The following is an 18,697-nucleotide window of genomic DNA, read 5'->3' on the forward strand; positions in this document are numbered from 1 at the left end:
CGGAGAATGTGGAAATGTTTTTTTTTATTTGTTTGAAATAAATAAAGATTGATTGGTTAATTCCAACACCTCCTGCAATATTACTCATTAGAACTGAACTTTATTTTGCTTATATTACGAAAATTCTCTCTCAAAATTTAATTCATTTATAAAAATTACAAGACTAGTCAGAATTCCATCGACAGGATGAGACAGAAAGATGGACTTTAACCACCGTTCATTTAGCTAGTCTGGAACATAGGTTTTCAACCTGGAGTCCGCGACCCCTATGCAGAGATTCCTGATCATTCTATTTATTGATCAATTATAGTCATCCTTTGCGGAATTCTGCGTATGGTCGTTCGCAGTTAAGCGCGTTATATTCTTCGGTTTCTAGATTGACTTGTGTTTTATACAAAAATCACTCAAACTTGCGTTTTATCCCATTTGTTAGGAAGTTACTTCCTCGGGCGAGCGCTCGATTTCCTTCCTTGCGGCGCGGCTTTTATGAACAGGAACCCCTGTAATTTTCGCAAGAAAATTATTCAGAACAGATTCGATGTCGAAAACAATTTTTTCTTTACAAGAGGACAGTATTTTAAAATAACCTTCATTTCATAGAAATAACGCGTATCTCATAGAATAATGTGCATCTTAATTACAGTCATCTATGACTTATATTGAATTAAATATTAATACTTTATATAATTAATATTATATAGTTATTATAACTTTCTTGGTCAGTTATTTTGACAATAAAATAAGCTTACATCTGCTTTAAATGACATGAAAAAGACTGAAACGAAATGCGTATGTAAAAAAACACATAAACTGTCCACTTACATACAGTCGCTTGGCTCCCCGAACGGGACAAATACATCAGAACAAGGAAGAGAAAAACCACAAAGGCAGCCATACCGGTCCAAAATATTATTACGATAGAGTCTGGAAAAAGACACATACGCCTTCGTAATACGTTTTGGCAATGTTATATAAAGCTAAAACAACGTCTACTTAAAACATAAAATATGAATGTAGAAGAATACTTACATTTATTAAATTTCAGTTTTTTTTCATCGACTATAATCGGATCAAGGTAATCGTAGTAATATTCATATTTCCAGTCATAATCAGAAGAGTCCGTTGAATTTGTCATCCTGACAGTTGTCGAGTGTGTGTCTATGTGTGTGGATTAGATTTATATTACACTTTGGGGATCAAACGTCCTCCGCAATGTGATAAAAAAAATGTTATTTTGACATTGTGTGGACCATTTTTCTGAGAACGCGATCAAAAAACTAAAAATGACAAAAGTCTCGTATTTAGTTTGGTTACTTATGGTTAAGGTTAGGGCTGGGTGGGGGTTAAAGTCGTCATGTTGGGATTAGAGTTTTCCCCATAGAAATTAATGGAGAGTCCCCACAAAGATATAATTACAAACTTCTGTGTGTGTGTGTATGTGCGTGTGAGTCACGTTGTGCGTGAGTGACGTAGCCTAAATTGAGAGCGTAGAGGAAAAGTTGTAAGATTGATTGGCGGCTATCCTGGTGATGGAGGGATACTGTTAAACATTACTCACAAGACGGTTTTATCAAAAGCGGTTTAAATAAATAGACACCAAAACCATTTGTATTGTTGGATTTAAGCATTTTTGTTTACAAAATTCACTCAAATGTACAATAACATACAACAACAAAGTTTTATGGGCTTAGCAGGTAGTATATATATTTAGCAAGTAATTTAATCGTTACCCTGCATCACCTGACGATACAGACAGCGCAGTTAAAAAGGTCACTTTAAGTTAACGTCTGGTATGCGGAAAACCCTGAAACTTAAAGCGCAACATCTCATATTAACATGCAAACTAACTGCATAATATTCTTTAGTTCATTTTGCACCGTTGTTATATCTTAAATAAAAGCACTATTACTGTTTTAGCAATAATATTAGCCACTAATATTTGCATTCGCTTTACCCCACCTACCTATATCCTTTTACCTTCTCGAGACCCTGGTTTTTGCGCATGCGTACTGCTCACGATTCCCAGCGCCCGCTGGAGCGCGTTGTTTTGGTGACGTATTTCCGTTCTGATAAAAGCGCGCTTTAGTTTGAATTCTCCGTGAGACCCATGGCTGGAGAAGGAAGATACGGTTTGAGAAACACAACGTACACTGCCGAAAGCATGACAGACGAAGAGCCGACCATGACAGAGTTTGAGCCGGGCGATAAAGGAATGAAAGACGATGGCAGCGACCCTCCCGTGGTGTTTCAGTGTGCTCGTTGTAGACTCCCTATTGGTGACTCGTTGTCTTGGGCCGGAAGTGAAGATGAGCAAAACCAAATACTGCTGAAACGTGAGTGCCTTTCCTAAACCGGCAACTTATAACGACAAGCTGTATGTAAGTTAAACTGTTTAGCAATAATGACCTTTCAATCCTTGCGTGACAAGTCAGTGTGAGATCTGTGGCTCGCGGCCAAATATTGGCCTAATGATAAAATAATTGAGGGAAAAAACTAATTGCTATGTCCTTGGGAAGAGTGCCTCAGATGTACACATGGTTTCTAAATTAGAGATTTTCGACTATGTTTTGACATGTACTTGTAGTCATGAAGGATCACAAGAGTGATCCTGCTAGCAGACGCGTGTGTCATTCAACTAAGTGGTGGATTTTGTTAATAATAGCCGTATTCCGTTTTCACGCCAAATGTTTCATATTTCAAGCACGTATGTAGATGCCATATATTTTAATTAGTTATATATGTGTACAGACACACACACACCAAACTCTTTATTTAAGAATATTTAAGTTTTCAACTCGATTGCAGTTCTATAATTTTTCCAATTATGGAATATTAAACCCGATTGACTGAGTGCGTTTAATCGGCTTAATTTATCTAGTTTTTATAATGCTTTTCTTATTAGACACTTTGGTTTCCAGGTACAACAGACAACGTTGTCATTAGCAGTGAGCCGTACGTCTCGCGAACACAGGTGGAATTAGGCAGGTGGGTGAATATTTCCGGTGTTATCTTTGTCAGCATTCTGATTGCTGTTATCATCTGATCATTTTTCCCTTCCGTCACTTGCAGCCTTGTGGTAAACATTTCATGTCGGGGCTGCTCTGCTGGGCTTGGCAGAGTTTACACATCCACTCCCAAGAGCCTTGACTACAAGAGATCTCTGTTCTGCCTTGATGTGGGAACTGTTGATTGGTAATTTGGCTTCCAGTTGTTTATATTATATAATATTTAGTTGCTCACCCCATGTGACTGTGATGTAATATGGAATGTATGAGCTTTGGATCTCCTTTGAATTCAGGCTGTTGAATTTTTCCAGTTTATTCGTTGTATATTGTGAGTCCTCTACAATTATGAAACTTGTATGGTTAAAGTTAAGGTATCTCTTTTATATAGATAAGCGCAGAGAGCTGACTTTGATACTGCTCCTTAATTCCCCTGCAGCTATATTTTAGGATCCTCCAACCAGACAATGCTGTTGGACCCTGAGGAATCCCCTGTAACTCTGGAGTATAGAGAGGCTGTGGACTTTCAGATTACGCAGGTAAAGTGTTTGGGTGCAATGATATTTCGATTCATATCAATGTGAGGGTAACTGTACCAGGGCTTGTGCTGTGTAATGGTTTATTAATGCTGTTTCTTAATATTTGATGTAAAATGCAAATAACTTCCTATACACGTATAGTGTTTTGTTAATTGCTGGTTTTTCAGTTACAGTCGGTGTCACTTTGGTTTTCATCAGGTTACTGTAATCTATTGTTTTTAGGTAAAAGACACCCATTATGTATCATTGGCTACAGCAAATACATTTGAATTTATAATGTAGCACTCATTCCATTTTAAAGCACAAACCTAACCTAAAAAAAATAAACCTAAACCTAAAAAAAGAGGACATGCTGAAAAAAATGATCAGGACTCATTTAGTCTTATTTCACAAGCAATTGCTTTAACAATCGGCAGATGGCGCCAGTGTGACGGCAGTGTCAGCCTTTTCCCCACGGTCCGTTATCGAACGGAATTCATAGAACAATAGGATGTGAATGTTGAGGAATTTATTATGGGTCTCGTCAGTCTTTTGTAAAAAATAAACGAACCTTTATGTGTAAAAAGGAAAAGTGTATTTTGACTTTGTCCTTTTAAATTCATAATATAATTCTTTGGAGTTCTACAACACTGTTCTTATCATGACAGTTGACTAATGTAAGTCAGCTATGCACAACAAAATTGGATGAACACAAAAAACTATAATACGACAGTTAAAAATAATTCCATAAAAGTCACGCGATTGTTATTTTTATAAGAGCCTGTCTTAGGGCAAGTACACAGACTGTGATCACATACGCGATTTCAGCTTCTTTTTTTCTTGTCCTATTGGCATGTGTTTTGACTCTTTGAAGCAGAATCAGAAAGCACAACGTTAATTTTTAATACCAACTGGCTTTCTCTTCCTTGTGGTATTTTCCATATTCAGTTAGCAACAGGGTACGTAACGTCTCCTACTTTGTCCCTGCAGATCAAAGCTTTGACACTGTCGGTAGGACAAAGGCTTATGGAGATCGAAGCTCAGCTTCAAGACAAGAAGTAATCAGACCAGAATGGATAGCGCTGGTCATACTGTGGACATGTGTGGTGAACTATAGTCGAAAGACAAGCCAGCATTAAAAAAATAAATGTTAAAATCTGAGGTAAAAAAAATGCATTTGCTGTTTTATTTTTACTTCAGATTTTAGCTAAATCTTTTTGTAAAGAAATAAACCTTGTTAAGGAAAAGTCAGATTAGATAGAATATATGTATCTGTATTGTTCTTTGTATGATCAAGTACAAAGGATTATGAGCAAAATAAGTGTTTTTCTTAAGTGTTTTTCAATAAAATCCAAACTGTATGGAGGGATGGCATGTTTTGTTTACAGATCATCGAGCTTTACAAATCTTAGCTACACTTTCAGAATACAAATGGACAGCCTGTTGTAAACACCTGGACATAATTGGCTCATCCCCAACCTTAAGACAGAAGTGGGTGAGGTGAGTAGACGACAGCATCTTAAATATCGAAGGCAAATAGCAGGCCAACCAGGAAGCTGTATCTAAGGGCGCGCGAGGGGGAAGGGGGGAGCGCGTGCTTCCGCGTGTCTGTTACCACAGCGTCACGCCTCTCGGGCAGCCACTCAGACGGCGCGTCATCCCGCGTTAAAATGCATGTGCTTCAGCTTCCGCATGGGTTAATCCCCAAGCCTCGTGTGTGTTTTCTCCCTCCCAACAAAAAAGCAAAACAAACCGCGTGTTTCTTGTTGTCAGCTGCTTTTCAACTGATCCATCGTTGGCCAATCGGAGAAACCCCGTCTTACATCATGCGTGCAGAAAGTGGAGTCTAAGTTCATAAACCCACAAAAACGTGGGTGACCCAGTTCGCGTTGCATTTTAATATGCGATTTAAATCCGTTAACCGGGTTTCTAATGGAATGACTTCACCCATTTGTCTACTACTACCCTTACCATTATGTTATCCATCACCTTTTTTCAATAGTTTCACCCTGATGCAGGCGCGAACGACATAATGCTTAAATGAACATAGTCTGAATAAGTGAAATATAGTTTAAAACGGATTGTCCCATGCTACATTATAATACACACTCAAAATCAAACATAACCAGTCACCACGGGACAGTCATGCATATTCAATGCACGTTCAAAATATATTTACGCGTGTACACACGAATATTCGAAATTAAATATATTTTGATTCCAGATGTTTTCAAAATGAATCGAATACATTTTTTGGTCTGTTAGCAAATGCATGGCATTAGCCTACATCCTGGTTCAATTCCCAAAAGACTACGGTGAAAGCATCCGTCAGGGGAATACGGCCCAGCAAAGGGTTCGGCGTTAATGATTCGCTAACAATGCGATCCGTTTTCAAAGGTCCAAAGGATTTTTTTTTTAATCCGCTAAGCGTCTGGCCAAACCTCCTGGATACAGCGATGTGATAGGGCGCCTCAATATGCTACGTTTTGTTGCCTGGCGCCAAGGATACCTGATTGTTTCTCTGCAGCCCTTATATCTTAGTGCTCTTATTATTATTTTTTTAGTTTATAATGGGTATATTAAGAACGACATAAGCCAATCTATAGCCCTGTTTTTTCCGTCATGGTCTGATTGTATGATGGTCTTCTGCAGGTTTAATTCGGGGTATTTCACACATGGGGAAATTATTGATTGAAAATTACTGGTGTTGCGATAAATGAAAGACACCAAACGCATTTAGAAACAGCATTTTATTATCACAACTCCATCATAAGAATTTGACTTAACACCATTAAATGTACAATTCATCGCAACTTTCGTCAAACGTAACGAATAAATATCTTTATAGGATTTGAACACGATGGGGCGACTGTACTGCAAAGCATGACTGCGTTAGGGAGACACACAGGCCGTGTAACTGACTGCCTCTGATTGCACTTTTTATCTTTCAAATCAAGTAAACCTGTGCAAATGCATTGATAGCTCGCCCCTAAGCGCCGGCATGCAGCCACGTTTAACCGCAGTTGTATATCCCGCATGTAATTCAGTTGTATATCCTGCATGTAATTCAGTAGGTTACTGGCTCGTTTGAATATTTGTGCCAGTTTTCCTTATTTGATGCGGGATAACTGTGGGGATCTGGAAACAAAGAGCTTGAGTTTAATGTACTTAATAGGTGCTTGTGCCCTGAGGTTTTATCGGCTTAGCCATGCAGATTTACTGAAGTCGACAGTATCCGTGTTTTTTTTTTAATTCCACACGCCCCTTTTGTCTGTTCCCTGTGCGGCGGGGCGGCGTGTCTGGGTTAGGCGGGGAGGGGGAGGAGGGACAGGTGACGGTCAGCTGTCACCAAGTCTCATGGAGTCCACAGGTGTCTCAATGAAATATATTAGGTGTGCTGACAACTGCTCTTTAACGAAGAGGGATACGTTTGCCCCATTCAGATTTATATTATATTTTGTTGGTAGACTGCTTTGAATTATTACCCTTTACACCGTGCATTTTGGTTATTTTTCAGCCTCGGGTTAAACACTTTTTTTCTTTGTACAGTTGTAGTCAAGTGAACATATTTCTTTTCTCTTATTGGGGTATGTTAGTTAATGATACGCATAACTAAATATTTCTCATTTTAAGCAACTTCATGGGTGAATCAGAAATTTTGGGTTTCATGAAAGAAAATCATATTTGGTCCCCAACTGAGACCAGTAAAATTCTTTTAGTTATTTAGGGACCCTTGGAATCGTGTAACATCCCCACTTTACGACGCTACTGGTCAGAAATGTCTGTGTATACAGCAGTCTTTTATTCTTAAGTGATATGATTCGCCAAATTGCTGTGAATTGGGAAAAAAAAACACGTTGGGTGAAGGAAAAACACACTGTATTTATTATATAAATATTTAAATTATATTACAGCATAAAAATATTTGAACTTAAGCATAGCAAAGTATTACAAAAGCTTAAAAAAGTCATATCAATAAATATTGACAAAAATTATCTATAGATCCAGAAAAGTTGACATTTAAAAAAAAACTATTTGGATTACATGCAATAATAAAACGAGGTTTGGCAAACATCCAACACAGTGAAACGACCATCATGAAATTCCCTTAACTGTTCATTTCCATTTGTTAACATTCGCTAAGGCGACCGACCTGCGTAGATTACAGTTTTAGACTTTATTTTAAACCTCTTGTTTATTAATCACAGTTCGGTACCCAGTTCAAAGGTACAGCAGCGCACCTCGAACTACGTGCGATTTCCGGTCATTTTCGCGTTACGGCTAACCGCTGAATCTGGAGCAGCGTCTCGGGCACGATTCCCTACCCCGCTACGTCAAATGTCGTTTGCCTGCATGACCAGACATGGCGACATTAGTTGGATTTTACTCTTCGGTTTTAAAAATCACATTAATATCTGGACTGTCGTTTACTTCATCACAGTCATCATCAGGACATATATATATATATTTTTGTGGTTTGTGAGCACTTGGAGGTATATATGACAACACGTGTATGCTGATTGCATCTGTTCCCAGCAGCACTGAGGTGTTGCTCACCCCATGAGGTTAGGACAAACTGGGCATGGTGTTTTGAAAGAACACATACCAGCAGAGTTACTGATGTGTACCGTAAGATTGGATTAAAAATTATCTCAAAAACAGTCTAGGTGTCCCAGCACCCAGCCATCACCAGGAGACACAGAACAATCAATTCAATAAAAGCAAGATGAAACTACAGAGTTTATGACAAAGTAATGTCAAACACGTTACTACCTACAGCTTTCAATTCCATATGACAAAATTCAAGGTGTGCTCAACGCCTGAACTAAAAATAGTCCAAATAAAATAATCCAGCTCCCATTCTCAATGTGTCATGAACATACAGTGTCAGCGGGTGACTAAAGGACACAGAACGTTTGCCAGACGGCGTCACTTGGGGCAGATAGCGACACTGGCATTATGCGAGAATTACTCTCATATCCCTGAATTCATAATGTGCGCTCTGGAGATCTAGTAATGATGTGGTCCTGAGGTTCTATGGACCAACGGGTAACGTTCTGAAACAGAACATTCAGAAAGCTACCCGTAATCTACAATTATTGTCTTGGTTTTTTGTGGAATTGAGTGATTATTATGTGTTGGAATGAGAGAGGAGCATGATGACAAGGATTAAGTAAGAGCCGAGTTCCGAGAAGGTCTCTATGAGGAGATATGCATCAGCAGAGAGTCTTTAGGGCTCCTGATGTACAGAGTAATGTCTCCATTTGGTAAGGTGGTGGTGCCACTGAGGAATCTATCTCTAGGGGCAGCTCTGTTCGGAGATTGAAGGGGCCGCTGCGTTTCTTGAGGATTTGACCGATGCCCATGGAGGGGAATTTGCTCCGGTGCTGTGGGCTCTCTGGGTTGCCCGGCGGACTGCTGGGGGAGTCCGTCGAGGTGCCGCAGTCTGCCTTGGTGGGGGCCTTCTTGGGCTGTGGGGCGACGGCCAGGACAGGAGGGTTGGGGATTGTGGCTTTCTTCAGGTATGAGGTGTCGGTTGTGAAGGCGGAATTCTGCCGGGGCGGTGAGAACGCTCCGCCAGTGAGCTTCAGCACGGCCACCGGAGGCGCCGGCTCGTCACTTTGCCTCCCCGTGGTCGAGTCCCAGGATTGTGTGGCGATGTTGACGGTTGGCGTGTCTAGGCCACCGCCGCTAGGCTCACTTCCCTTTGACTGTTGTGTCTCCAGCCGCCTGACTGGCTGTGGTGTGCGGGGAAACAGTGGCTGAATCGCCAAGTACTCCAAGGAAGACGATGCAACACTCCCTCCAGGACCCAGGTTTGAACTCTTGCCTCCCGTAATAGAACGAAGGAGACCTAATGAAAACAACGAAAAACGTCATTATACTATTTTACAGTAATTACAATATGGTCATCATTTGATAACAAACAATCTCATGACAATATCCACTTGTTGATACCATAAGAATCCTGTACATTTTCCCCTTGTTCTCACAACATTCTATTTTAAGCATAACTTGGGCTATATTTTCTGGTCTGCTGAACTGTGGATTGTGTGTCAGCAGAGAGAAAATTAAAGTTTGTATCTGAGAGCTGTAATTTCATGTACAAAACTGAAGGTATTTCAAACACCATATCATATTACTTGAATGCTTTCAAATCTACTAGGAATAGTACAGCATGTAAAACTCGTGCTTCAAAAGGAAAAAAAAAACATCAAAGACTCTTTGCATGGGTGCTCCAGGCTTATATTTTGAACTTAGAGTTAGTTCCTACTAGATTGACTTGGAGTTACTTATTTGTATAGCCTTTATGATAATATGTGCTAAACAGTGTCTGTATAGTCTGTATAGTCCTTATTCTCATAACTAACTTGCATTATTTAATGATCACTCAGTGGAAGCTTAGGTTGAGCCTAAGTTGGTTCCTTGACAGCTGTAACGCATTATCTCCTCACTTGTACCTTGTTCCGAAGGTTGCTTTGTCAATACACAACCTACCACAAACCAATAAACTTCACCACGATGAAACCATCCAGTTATGTGAAGACATTCATACCCATTTTCTGTTTCTTGTCCTTAGTTGGACCTTTGCTGATGGCCAGGTAGATTGGCGTCTGCTTCGGCGGGATGGTGATCTTCTCGATTCGTTTTCTCCATTGGGTCTGAAAGAGCTCTGGCTTCTTTTTATCTTCTACAATCTCCTTCTCCTATAATGACAGAGAGCGGATATATAGCTGCAGTTATTTCTTGGCCCTGGCGTCAGTACTCATATTTAGCGCATGTCCGTTTGTCACCCCCCCTCAAGTCCCATGCATACACACACTCACTCGGTACTCCTTGGAGAGTCTCTGCATCTTGCTGTTGAGGAGGAAGTAAACAGCCAACGTGTGGCAGGCCCTATTGGTGAGCACGGCACTTAGAACCTCACTGTGTTTGTAGCCCATCTTCTCAGTCATGTGCATGAGCACCGTGTGGTTAATCTCCTCAATGTGGATCCTGAGATGGAGGGAAAAGAGAGAGACGCAGTAAAGTTTTTGGTTGTCCAGTTGATGTTCAATTGATGTTCAGTGGGAACAGCCAGGCTGACGGATCTTTTGCACACATGCTTTTCATGGGGTTCTTCATGCTCCCAAAAAAAATGAAAGCCTTGCAATGTCTGGGCATCCAAGCAGTGGTACAGCACCACTGCTCGGGTTCCCATAGCTACCTTACCTGTTCAGGTACGGTGTTCCAGACTGAGGGCTCCCAAGGTGCAACCAAGAGTCAGACATCACTTGATGAATGTTGGGCCTCTTCGATGGGTCAGGTTCCAGAAGACTCTTTAGGAGGTTGACGGCAGCTATAGACAAAACAGAGCACATAGTTAATCCTGATACTCTCATACAACAGAACAAACCTTCAGAAATGTTTAACTTCTGCGACGTTCTCTTTGAGTCATAGTCTTTGTTTGTTTGTTTGTCTGCTTAGTTTTGCTGCGGACAGTAAGCTTCCGATTAGCACCCTTCTACATAACCTGGTTATGTAACAGTAATCCCATTCAGATTTATCACTGAGTGATGACAGTGGACTATTAGAGTACTGTAATCATGCACAACTAATCACTGTGAGTCTCAAAGGGACTTTCTCAGTTTGAATCAAAGGGAACGACAACGTTCTACATTTCCGTTTAAAAAACTGCTTTCTGCCACATTAGTTCTAATAATTGACACACACATACACATTATACTTGCAAATGCTCAGGTGATTAGGCTTCAGCCCCTCAACAATTACCCAAAGTGAAGTGGGGGGGGCATATCTTAGAAGTTTAAAATAAGGTAATGATGGATCAGTTTGGGGGCAGGGGTTATGCTTTCAAAAGAGCTGGAAAAAAGCAGGCATCCCTACTACTAAGCTAACATGTCTTGTCCGTGCCGCAACTGACTGTGGTTAAACGTTCTGGTTGGTGGTTTCCTGGAAGCCTGTCTAAAATCACATGGTGATGAACACACAGCAGGCAGCAAGAAACAGATTAAACAGATATGGAAGGAACAAGCATTCCATTGACCGATGTGTCTGATTCCTACGAGTCCGTGATAGCACATTAGCAGCAGCACACAACTGGTGTACGAACCTCCAACCGATCAACCCGAAACGTGGTAATCTCTGTGTTCTGGCATCGGGCCAAATTGCACAAAATCTGCTCATCTGACACAAAACGCCATTTTCCTGCTGGTGGGCTGAAAGTACCAGGGGGGAGTTCTGTGCAGGGCTTTGCTTCTCAGCACATGTCCACTGAAAGACAAACAAAGGCTGCCCCCCCCTCCCCACACCGACCCATCCTCCTCCTCTCACACGTGGAACCTATGCCACATGGCTTTACCTGATGCCAATCAGAAACTGACTTCCCTCAATGGAATCTCTTTTGGGAATTTGCACTTCCTGTTGCCGAGCAGCCTAACCTGAAACGGACTGTATGCAGTTGTGGTGTATCTTTTAGGGGAATTAACACTATGCTTGAGCTGGAGCTTACCTGAGGACAGCTGAGGTGGAAGAGGATTCATCTCCTTGTCCACCATCTTCTGGTGCAGTGCCCGGAGATTGAAGGGCTCCACCGTAAATGGCAGAGTGCCGGTGAGCATGGCGTACATGTTCACCCCTCTGCACAAAAGCATGACCACCGTCAGGCTCACATCATCTCCTCTCTGAATGCTTGGAAGACGTTTTATTTTCTCCAAAGACCTTCAATCTCATCTACAAACTTTCTTGCTACTAATACTTAATATTTTTACTTAAAGCACATGCCCCTTGTCAGAGTATTATTACAGAAGCAGGTTTGAATTCAGCATGGATTATGATTATGTGTGGGAACTTGTAAGCCACTTTGAGTAGAGTGAGTGGACCAGATGAAGGCACTCACATGGACCAGACGTCTACTTTGGGGCCATACTTCTTCCGGGAAAGCAGTTCTGGGGCGGCGTAGGCTGGACTGCCACACTGCGTGCTGAAGGGGTCAGAATAGCCCAAGATTCCAGCGCAGTTGCTCAGTCCAAAATCTTTCATTAAGGAGAGGAGAGAGAGGTGGGAAGAGGGCAGTCAGAATGGCAGGATGACCCATCAGCTAAAGCTAACCCACTTCTCATGGGCAATTAGGGCTCCAGTGTTTAGTGCTGAACCTGTTTGCCGCAGTTCACACTAGCTGTAAAATGCGGCTGCAATCTGTTGTCTGTCTAACGCAAATGTGAGAAGACGTTAGGTTTCAATGGGCTGCTTACTGGGCGCGCATCCTGACCAAACATTCTTTCTCAATTAAATACTGCTAATTGGATCTTACTGTGGGTTTCTTCAGTTATAGATTTGAAAACTTTAAACACGGCTAACTGAACTAAGTAATGAAATTTAAAAAAAAATAAAAAGCTTTCCAAGGCTGCTAATGAAAGTCAATCTGTTGAGTTACCTATGAGTTTTATGTTGCTGTTCTCATCCAACAGGAGGTTTTCTATTTTCAGGTCTCTGCAAGAAACATTGAGATGCGCATTAGAAGGGTATCATCCTGGGTGTCTCAGTATAAGGCAATAAATGCTTCCCTTTTTAGGACTGATTCACTTTCAGAAACCCAACCAAAACCAACAGTAGGTAGAACACCAAGGCATTCCTGTATTCCTTACCTGTGTTGCTGATTCTCTCTCTCTCTCTCTCTCTCTCTCACTCACACACACACGCACACATGCACACATGCACACATATTCCAAAGATAATTTTCTTCTCACTTTGCGGAAGTGCTGAGACACATTTTTTCCTGCACTTTGAACTGTCTGTTTTCTATCTGTAACTGACACTAACAAAACCATAACACTTAGGCATTTCTTCTCTACCAATTTAAAATTGAGAACATTCTTTACACATTGGCAATGTGGAACATCCAGTCTAGAATTGAATGTCCTTAATTGCTGGCTTCTAAAATTAAACCTCCACTTCCCAGAAGGAATGGAAAGATCTTGGATGACCCCCCCCCCCCAGCCAAAATACTGCCAGGACAATCATCTGCTCCAATCGACAGAATCCCAAACAGAGCAGAGCATGTTGGAGGCCCAAATGATGCTGCGGCTGCAACAAACGTAGCCTTCAAAATTAGGTAGCGTGGAATGTGAGAGGCGATTCAGCACACTGTACAAAGGAAACATTGTCCTCTGTTACATTCACTCACAAGGACTGGATTGTTGCTGTATCGGAACACTGTCCAAAACCAGGTTCAGTGATTCATCCTTTACTGAAAATCACCCCATCCGATTTGCGGCTTGGTGTGGTCGTGGAGAGAAACAAGATTTTACCAAGACTCCTGACTTGTTTGCTGAAGCTAAATAGTGTAAGAGTTATGATGATAATTTTTGCACTTACCAGAAAGTAGTGTTTATTGCAAATTAGCATCCGCAATGTGACTGTTGGTGTGTAAGCTTGCTAGAGTACGCAGTGTCAGTGTGTATCTGGTGCACGTGTTAAGGCCTTCACCTGTGAACCACGCCTGCTCGGTGCAAATGCTCCACAGCCATGACCAGCTGCCGGACGTACTTCTGGGCCTCCTTCTCTTCTAGACGTTTCTTCTCATAGATGCGATTCATGAGGTTTCCGCCTGGGCATAGCTCCATCACCAGGTAGTAACTGTTCTCGGTTTCCAAGACGTCCAGGAGCTGTGTGATGTTAGGGTGACGGATCATCTGCTGTATCTGGCCCTCTCTGCGTAGGTTCTTTGTCACATACGAGTCCTTCTTTGCCTTCCGCTTGTCAATCACTTTCACGGCCACCTAAAAGAGAAATGAGGAAAGAGATAAAAGACAGGATGTTGAGATGGCATGCCCTCTGAAAATTTAATGACCCGGGGTGCAGGATTTTCTCCTTAAAACTACAAGACGAAAAAAGCCAGGTTTGCAAAACAGACAGTACACATGGCAACATGGGTTGGATACGCCTCATCGATCAATAGTGTAAGCGTGGCCTCCATGTAAACACTCTGTGATTGGCCAGCGTGAAAACAGCCTGTGATTGGCCAAAAGAACAGACCAATGGGAAAGAGAGACGCTGCGGCTTTGCCCAGCGTCAAGTGTCTAGAGCCATGGACTCATTATTCCATATTCTCTTTAAAAAGCAGCAAAACTCTTAGGAAGGGGAGCCTGAGGATAGACCAGAGAATTTGCAGGGTTAATGTCTTTGGGTATGTGTGTGTGTCTGTGCATACACACATGCACATGGCCATTGGGAAAAGGTGGGGGGTGGGGTTTATGTTGAAAAGCAAACTGCCCTTACTACCAGTCTACTTCATCACTTTTGAAGGGAACCCCAAATGGCTTGTTTGCTCAGCCCATTTGTCCACCCAACACACATGGATGCCCCAGACAAACAGGGTTGAACAAACACACAAAATAAACCTAAGGCATCACAACAAAATGCAGAAAATTCATCCCACTTACAGGTGTTCACCTAAAAGTCCTTTTAATACGAGCCAGGCCCCTTCAGTTAAACACACACAGTGACATTTCACGGAAATAATCCACCACTCCTGACTCTATCTGTCTTCTCATCTCTCAAGAGGGTCAGACACTTGCAATTCACTGCCCATCTGATCCAAGCCATTTACTCTTCATGGTCTTAAGAGCGCTCTTACGTTGACTGTAGGACGATGGAATGAGACAAGGGGGAGGGGAGGTTCGCAGACAGAAAATGATGGAAGGCTCTGCAAGACCCCACCTTGACAAGGTGTTTAAGACATCGATGAGACAATCCAGTACCAAGCTATGCTACCAGATTTGCGGCTGCTACAGTCGACGGGACTGGGCGGGGGCTCGGTCTGGAAGGGAGGGGCACAGGCTACCGGGCGACACGTTGTTGTTCCCTTTCCTCAGACAAAGAGGCCGACAGAAACTGGGTTAGATGTATTCACATATCTCAAACGGCATGTGCTGAATTCCCACCCCCTCGCGTTCCCCTTCCCACCCTCTGCCCCCCCCCCCCCCCATTTACTATTCCTGGTGAGTTTCAACCTTGTGTGACGAGAGAGAGAGAGCGAGAGAGAGAGAGATGGGGGAGGCGAGGCGAAAGCATGATGAGAACACGCCGTAGGATTTCTGGGGTTTGCATCACCAGAAGCTGCTTCTTATCACTACAGCTCATATGGGTGGTGGCAACTGCTTTATAGAAATTTTAAATAATAATAATAATAATAATAAAACTCTCATGCGTAAGCTCTTGTTTTCCCACCGAAAAATAAATTGGAAAATAAATGATTCTCCAAAAAAAAAAAAACTACACAAAGGGTAACATTCGTGGCTGGTTAGAATGATGTGGGGCTGAGGACGCATTTCCCCGTCGAGTCTGTTTCTCTGTGCGGGTTTTAAGCAGGTAGGTGTTCCACTGTCGCTGCAGGGGAAACCCGCCTCTCGTGTGCACCGTGGAAGTTGCAGACCACGAGGTGCATGTGTTCACTGTATTGCTGCACACCGCCGTCCGGGACAATGACGCCGATGACGGGAAACGTCAGACCGAAGGCTCATTGTACTGGCGTCGTTAGGAATAATGTACTCCTGCTTCACCTTGATTCGAGCCTGTTTACGTTCTCGCCGCTAATCGGCGATTAGTTGAAACACCTAGATAAGCTGCCAATTGCAATAAAGGTGTGACTATCGGCAGCTGCCTTTTCTTCAAGTATATATACTGTCAACATGTAGCGCAACGACCGCAGTCCGAGGGCAAACACAACATCGTATTCACTTTAAAGGGAGCGTAACTGTTTGGGTTGAAAAGTAAAGGGAGTAGAGCACGATCGCAATTTTTTTACATAGTAATAATTACATTTGTCAAATTACAATAAAAATCTCATAGTCACTGCATATTATAAAATATAATATTCAGTATTTCGATACCTGCGTAATGGTTTTTGGGACGTATGCCATAGCGTCAAAGCGCATAGTGTCATAAATCATAAAATTCAAGCATTATTCTTAAATTGTGAATATACATTTAAACAAATACAGTAAAGTGAAGCGAGATTTCTCCTATAATACTGACAGTGTTTAGCACATTAATTTTAAAATCAAGGTAAATTGAGTTTTTTTCTTGTTGTTGATGAGCTTAAATGTAATGCAGCCCCTGTTGCAGATGTTCGTGAATTCGTTCATGTCTCAATCTCATAAACTGAAAACATTACAACTCCATGATTTCTGACCTGAAAGTTCAAGGTACCTCGAGGTTATGCCGCTACCAACCGTAAAAGTACAGGACCTTCGGCTCTGAACTTGCAAACCCATTCTCCTGTTGATATATGTAGTATGTTTTGCACTATACTAGGCCTATAATTTAAATATCTGTAATCCTAGCTCTGCATTTTTTAAGAAACGTTAAAAACTACTTGTGTATCTTAATGTTAAGAGAAAAGGACATACCTTTTCACCGGTAAGTGCATGCAGACCTTCTCGCACTTTAGCAAAGGAGCCTTCTCCAAGTTTCCTTCCAATAAGGTAATTCCCGACCCGTTTGGTGTGGTAAAAATTGCGAAGGACGTCCCCAGATTGAGACCCGCTCAGAGACGTCGGGGCGAGATTGTCCGAGCCCCCACATGCCGGTGCTCTGAGCCCAAAAGCCCGAGTGCTGTCAGTCACCATCTCCCTGTCGGCGGCTGGCATCCCGAAGCCTCGGCGAGTCCGCTCGGTCTGCTGCGCTCACGCCGGGCGCCTCTTTCTTAGCGCTCAGATGGGATCAGCCCAAGCTGCAAGCATCTGAAATGAAGTCCCTTCTGTTTGTACCCAGTCTTTAATACACAACAGTCTACGTGTAATGGAACAAGCGCCACCTGTTCAGTTAATACCTTAGGCTCCGGAGAACAGGCAAGTTTGAGACGCTCACAGGTCGCATTCGTGGAAGCGAAAATTAAATGTTCATAAGTAAATGTAATTTTCTCCGATTTTTTTGAAAATACATAGAACCAAACTTTGCATTTGTCAACGGACAGCATCAGATGAATATATCTTCTTAGCCTTTTTCCACACAGATCAGTGAGCGCTCTCTTCTACTGAGACTCTGTACACCGTTACAGACACATGGAGGTTGTTCCAGTAAATGTTTCCCAGGACTGGAAGCAGGCGTGTCTTATTTGGAGAGAGGGAGAGGGGAAAACAGTCTACATGGCTACGGTATAATCCGATCTTGGGCTACAGCGGGAGCAGATGTGATCTCACCCCCGCTTGTAAATCATTCAGCCCCCCCCCCCCAACACACACAGACACACACACACGACCCTGTACCCTGAACGAGTTCAGCAAAGACAACAAAGGGAAAAGAAAGGGGAGTACATCTCAACTTCACACCTAGTGCTCTAACGTGATTTTTGGCATGGGAGGCATTTTGGTTCATCTTAGCACAATGTCCATTGACCGTTCTCTATTGTCGTACACAAAGTACGGGAAGGACCTGCCTTTATTGTCATACTGTTGCCAAACCACACTATTGTCAACCAGCACATTAATTCATAGGAAAATATTGTAAATATGTGCCAATGACCACGTAAAAAAAAATTATATATATATATATATATATATATATATATATATATATATATACACACACACACACACACACACACACACACACGTTTACTTTCAGACTCCATAATTAAACAGCAACTAAGTCCCGAGACCGAATATCTGCCTTTACACTGGAACAACTAATTGGAACTTCCATAAATAACCCGAAAGCACTCCGAGGCCCCGTCATATTCATAGCGTATACGATACACACGAGCTTTTTGTAGTACATGTGCTTAATCATTGTTGTTTCCCCAATATGTCCACAATTGACTTTTACGAAACAGTCTGACTCTCAATTGATAGTGGGCTTTACGTGATTTGAGCTGCGTGTAACGTTGGACCACACGGGAACTCATTGCAGACATTGTCTGTTTTGATGTCTGGTAAGAACGTTTAAGATCCATGCTGCTAAAATCCCCACACTTATACAGTATTAGGTACTGGCGCATTTCACAAAGGAAAACGTTCTGATAATTTTTTCAAAACGGGAAGACGACGCCATCTAGGTACGATATTTTGTGCTACAAGCACAAGTGTATTATTGTTCCAGTTTCCCGTTCCTGTGTCCTTTGTGTACTATTGTCTAAACAAAATTAGACTATACAGAAAACCTACTTCAGCGCAATAT

At 42.1% G+C, this 18,697-nt stretch overlaps 2 protein-coding genes across 2 annotated transcripts; one reads left to right on the top strand and one right to left on the bottom strand.

Moving 5' to 3' along the window:
• Window positions 1–1,959: 1,959 nt before the first annotated feature.
• On the top strand, window positions 1,960–4,881 carry mis18a (MIS18 kinetochore protein A). The gene is made up of 5 exons (XM_023805335.2): window positions 1,960–2,333; window positions 2,919–2,985; window positions 3,070–3,192; window positions 3,442–3,541; window positions 4,511–4,881. Exons 1-5 carry the CDS (start codon window positions 2,108–2,110, stop codon window positions 4,580–4,582), a joined length of 588 nt encoding a protein of 195 aa, XP_023661103.1. The 5' UTR covers window positions 1,960–2,107; the 3' UTR covers window positions 4,583–4,881.
• A 3,106-nt stretch (window positions 4,882–7,987) lies between these two features.
• Window positions 7,988–17,628, bottom strand: hunk (hormonally up-regulated Neu-associated kinase). The gene is made up of 10 exons (XM_023805221.2): window positions 17,352–17,628; window positions 16,930–17,262; window positions 14,006–14,298; window positions 12,954–13,009; window positions 12,417–12,552; window positions 12,030–12,157; window positions 10,733–10,859; window positions 10,348–10,516; window positions 10,077–10,227; window positions 7,988–9,374 (listed from the first exon to the last, which is right to left on the bottom strand). The coding sequence occupies exons 2-10, from the start codon at window positions 17,167–17,169 to the stop codon at window positions 8,737–8,739; spliced, it is 1,938 nt and encodes a 645-aa protein (XP_023660989.1). The 5' UTR covers window positions 17,170–17,262; window positions 17,352–17,628; the 3' UTR covers window positions 7,988–8,736.
• Window positions 17,629–18,697: the final 1,069 nt, after the last annotated feature.

The sequence above is a fragment of the Paramormyrops kingsleyae genome, chromosome 18 (assembly GCF_048594095.1).
Source record: "Paramormyrops kingsleyae isolate MSU_618 chromosome 18, PKINGS_0.4, whole genome shotgun sequence".
Classification (NCBI taxonomy): domain Eukaryota; kingdom Metazoa; phylum Chordata; class Actinopteri; order Osteoglossiformes; family Mormyridae; genus Paramormyrops; species Paramormyrops kingsleyae.

Coding starts and splice junctions, on each gene's coding strand:
- mis18a (XM_023805335.2), top strand. CDS start 2,108: ATGGCTGGAGAAGGAAGATACGGTTTGAGAAACACAACGTACACTGCC. Junction 2,334..2,918: donor AAACCAAATACTGCTGAAAC/GTGAGTGCCTTT, acceptor TTTGGTTTCCAG/GTACAACAGACAACGTTGTC. Junction 2,986..3,069: donor ACACAGGTGGAATTAGGCAG/GTGGGTGAATAT, acceptor CGTCACTTGCAG/CCTTGTGGTAAACATTTCAT.
- hunk (XM_023805221.2), bottom strand. CDS start 17,169: ATGCCAGCCGCCGACAGGGAGATGGTGACTGACAGCACTCGGGCTTTT. Junction 13,010..14,005: donor CGAGCAGGCGTGGTTCACAG/GTGAAGGCCTTA, acceptor TGTTTCTTGCAG/AGACCTGAAAATAGAAAACC. Junction 10,228..10,347: donor GACTCTCCAAGGAGTACCGA/GTGAGTGTGTGT, acceptor CTGTCATTATAG/GAGAAGGAGATTGTAGAAGA.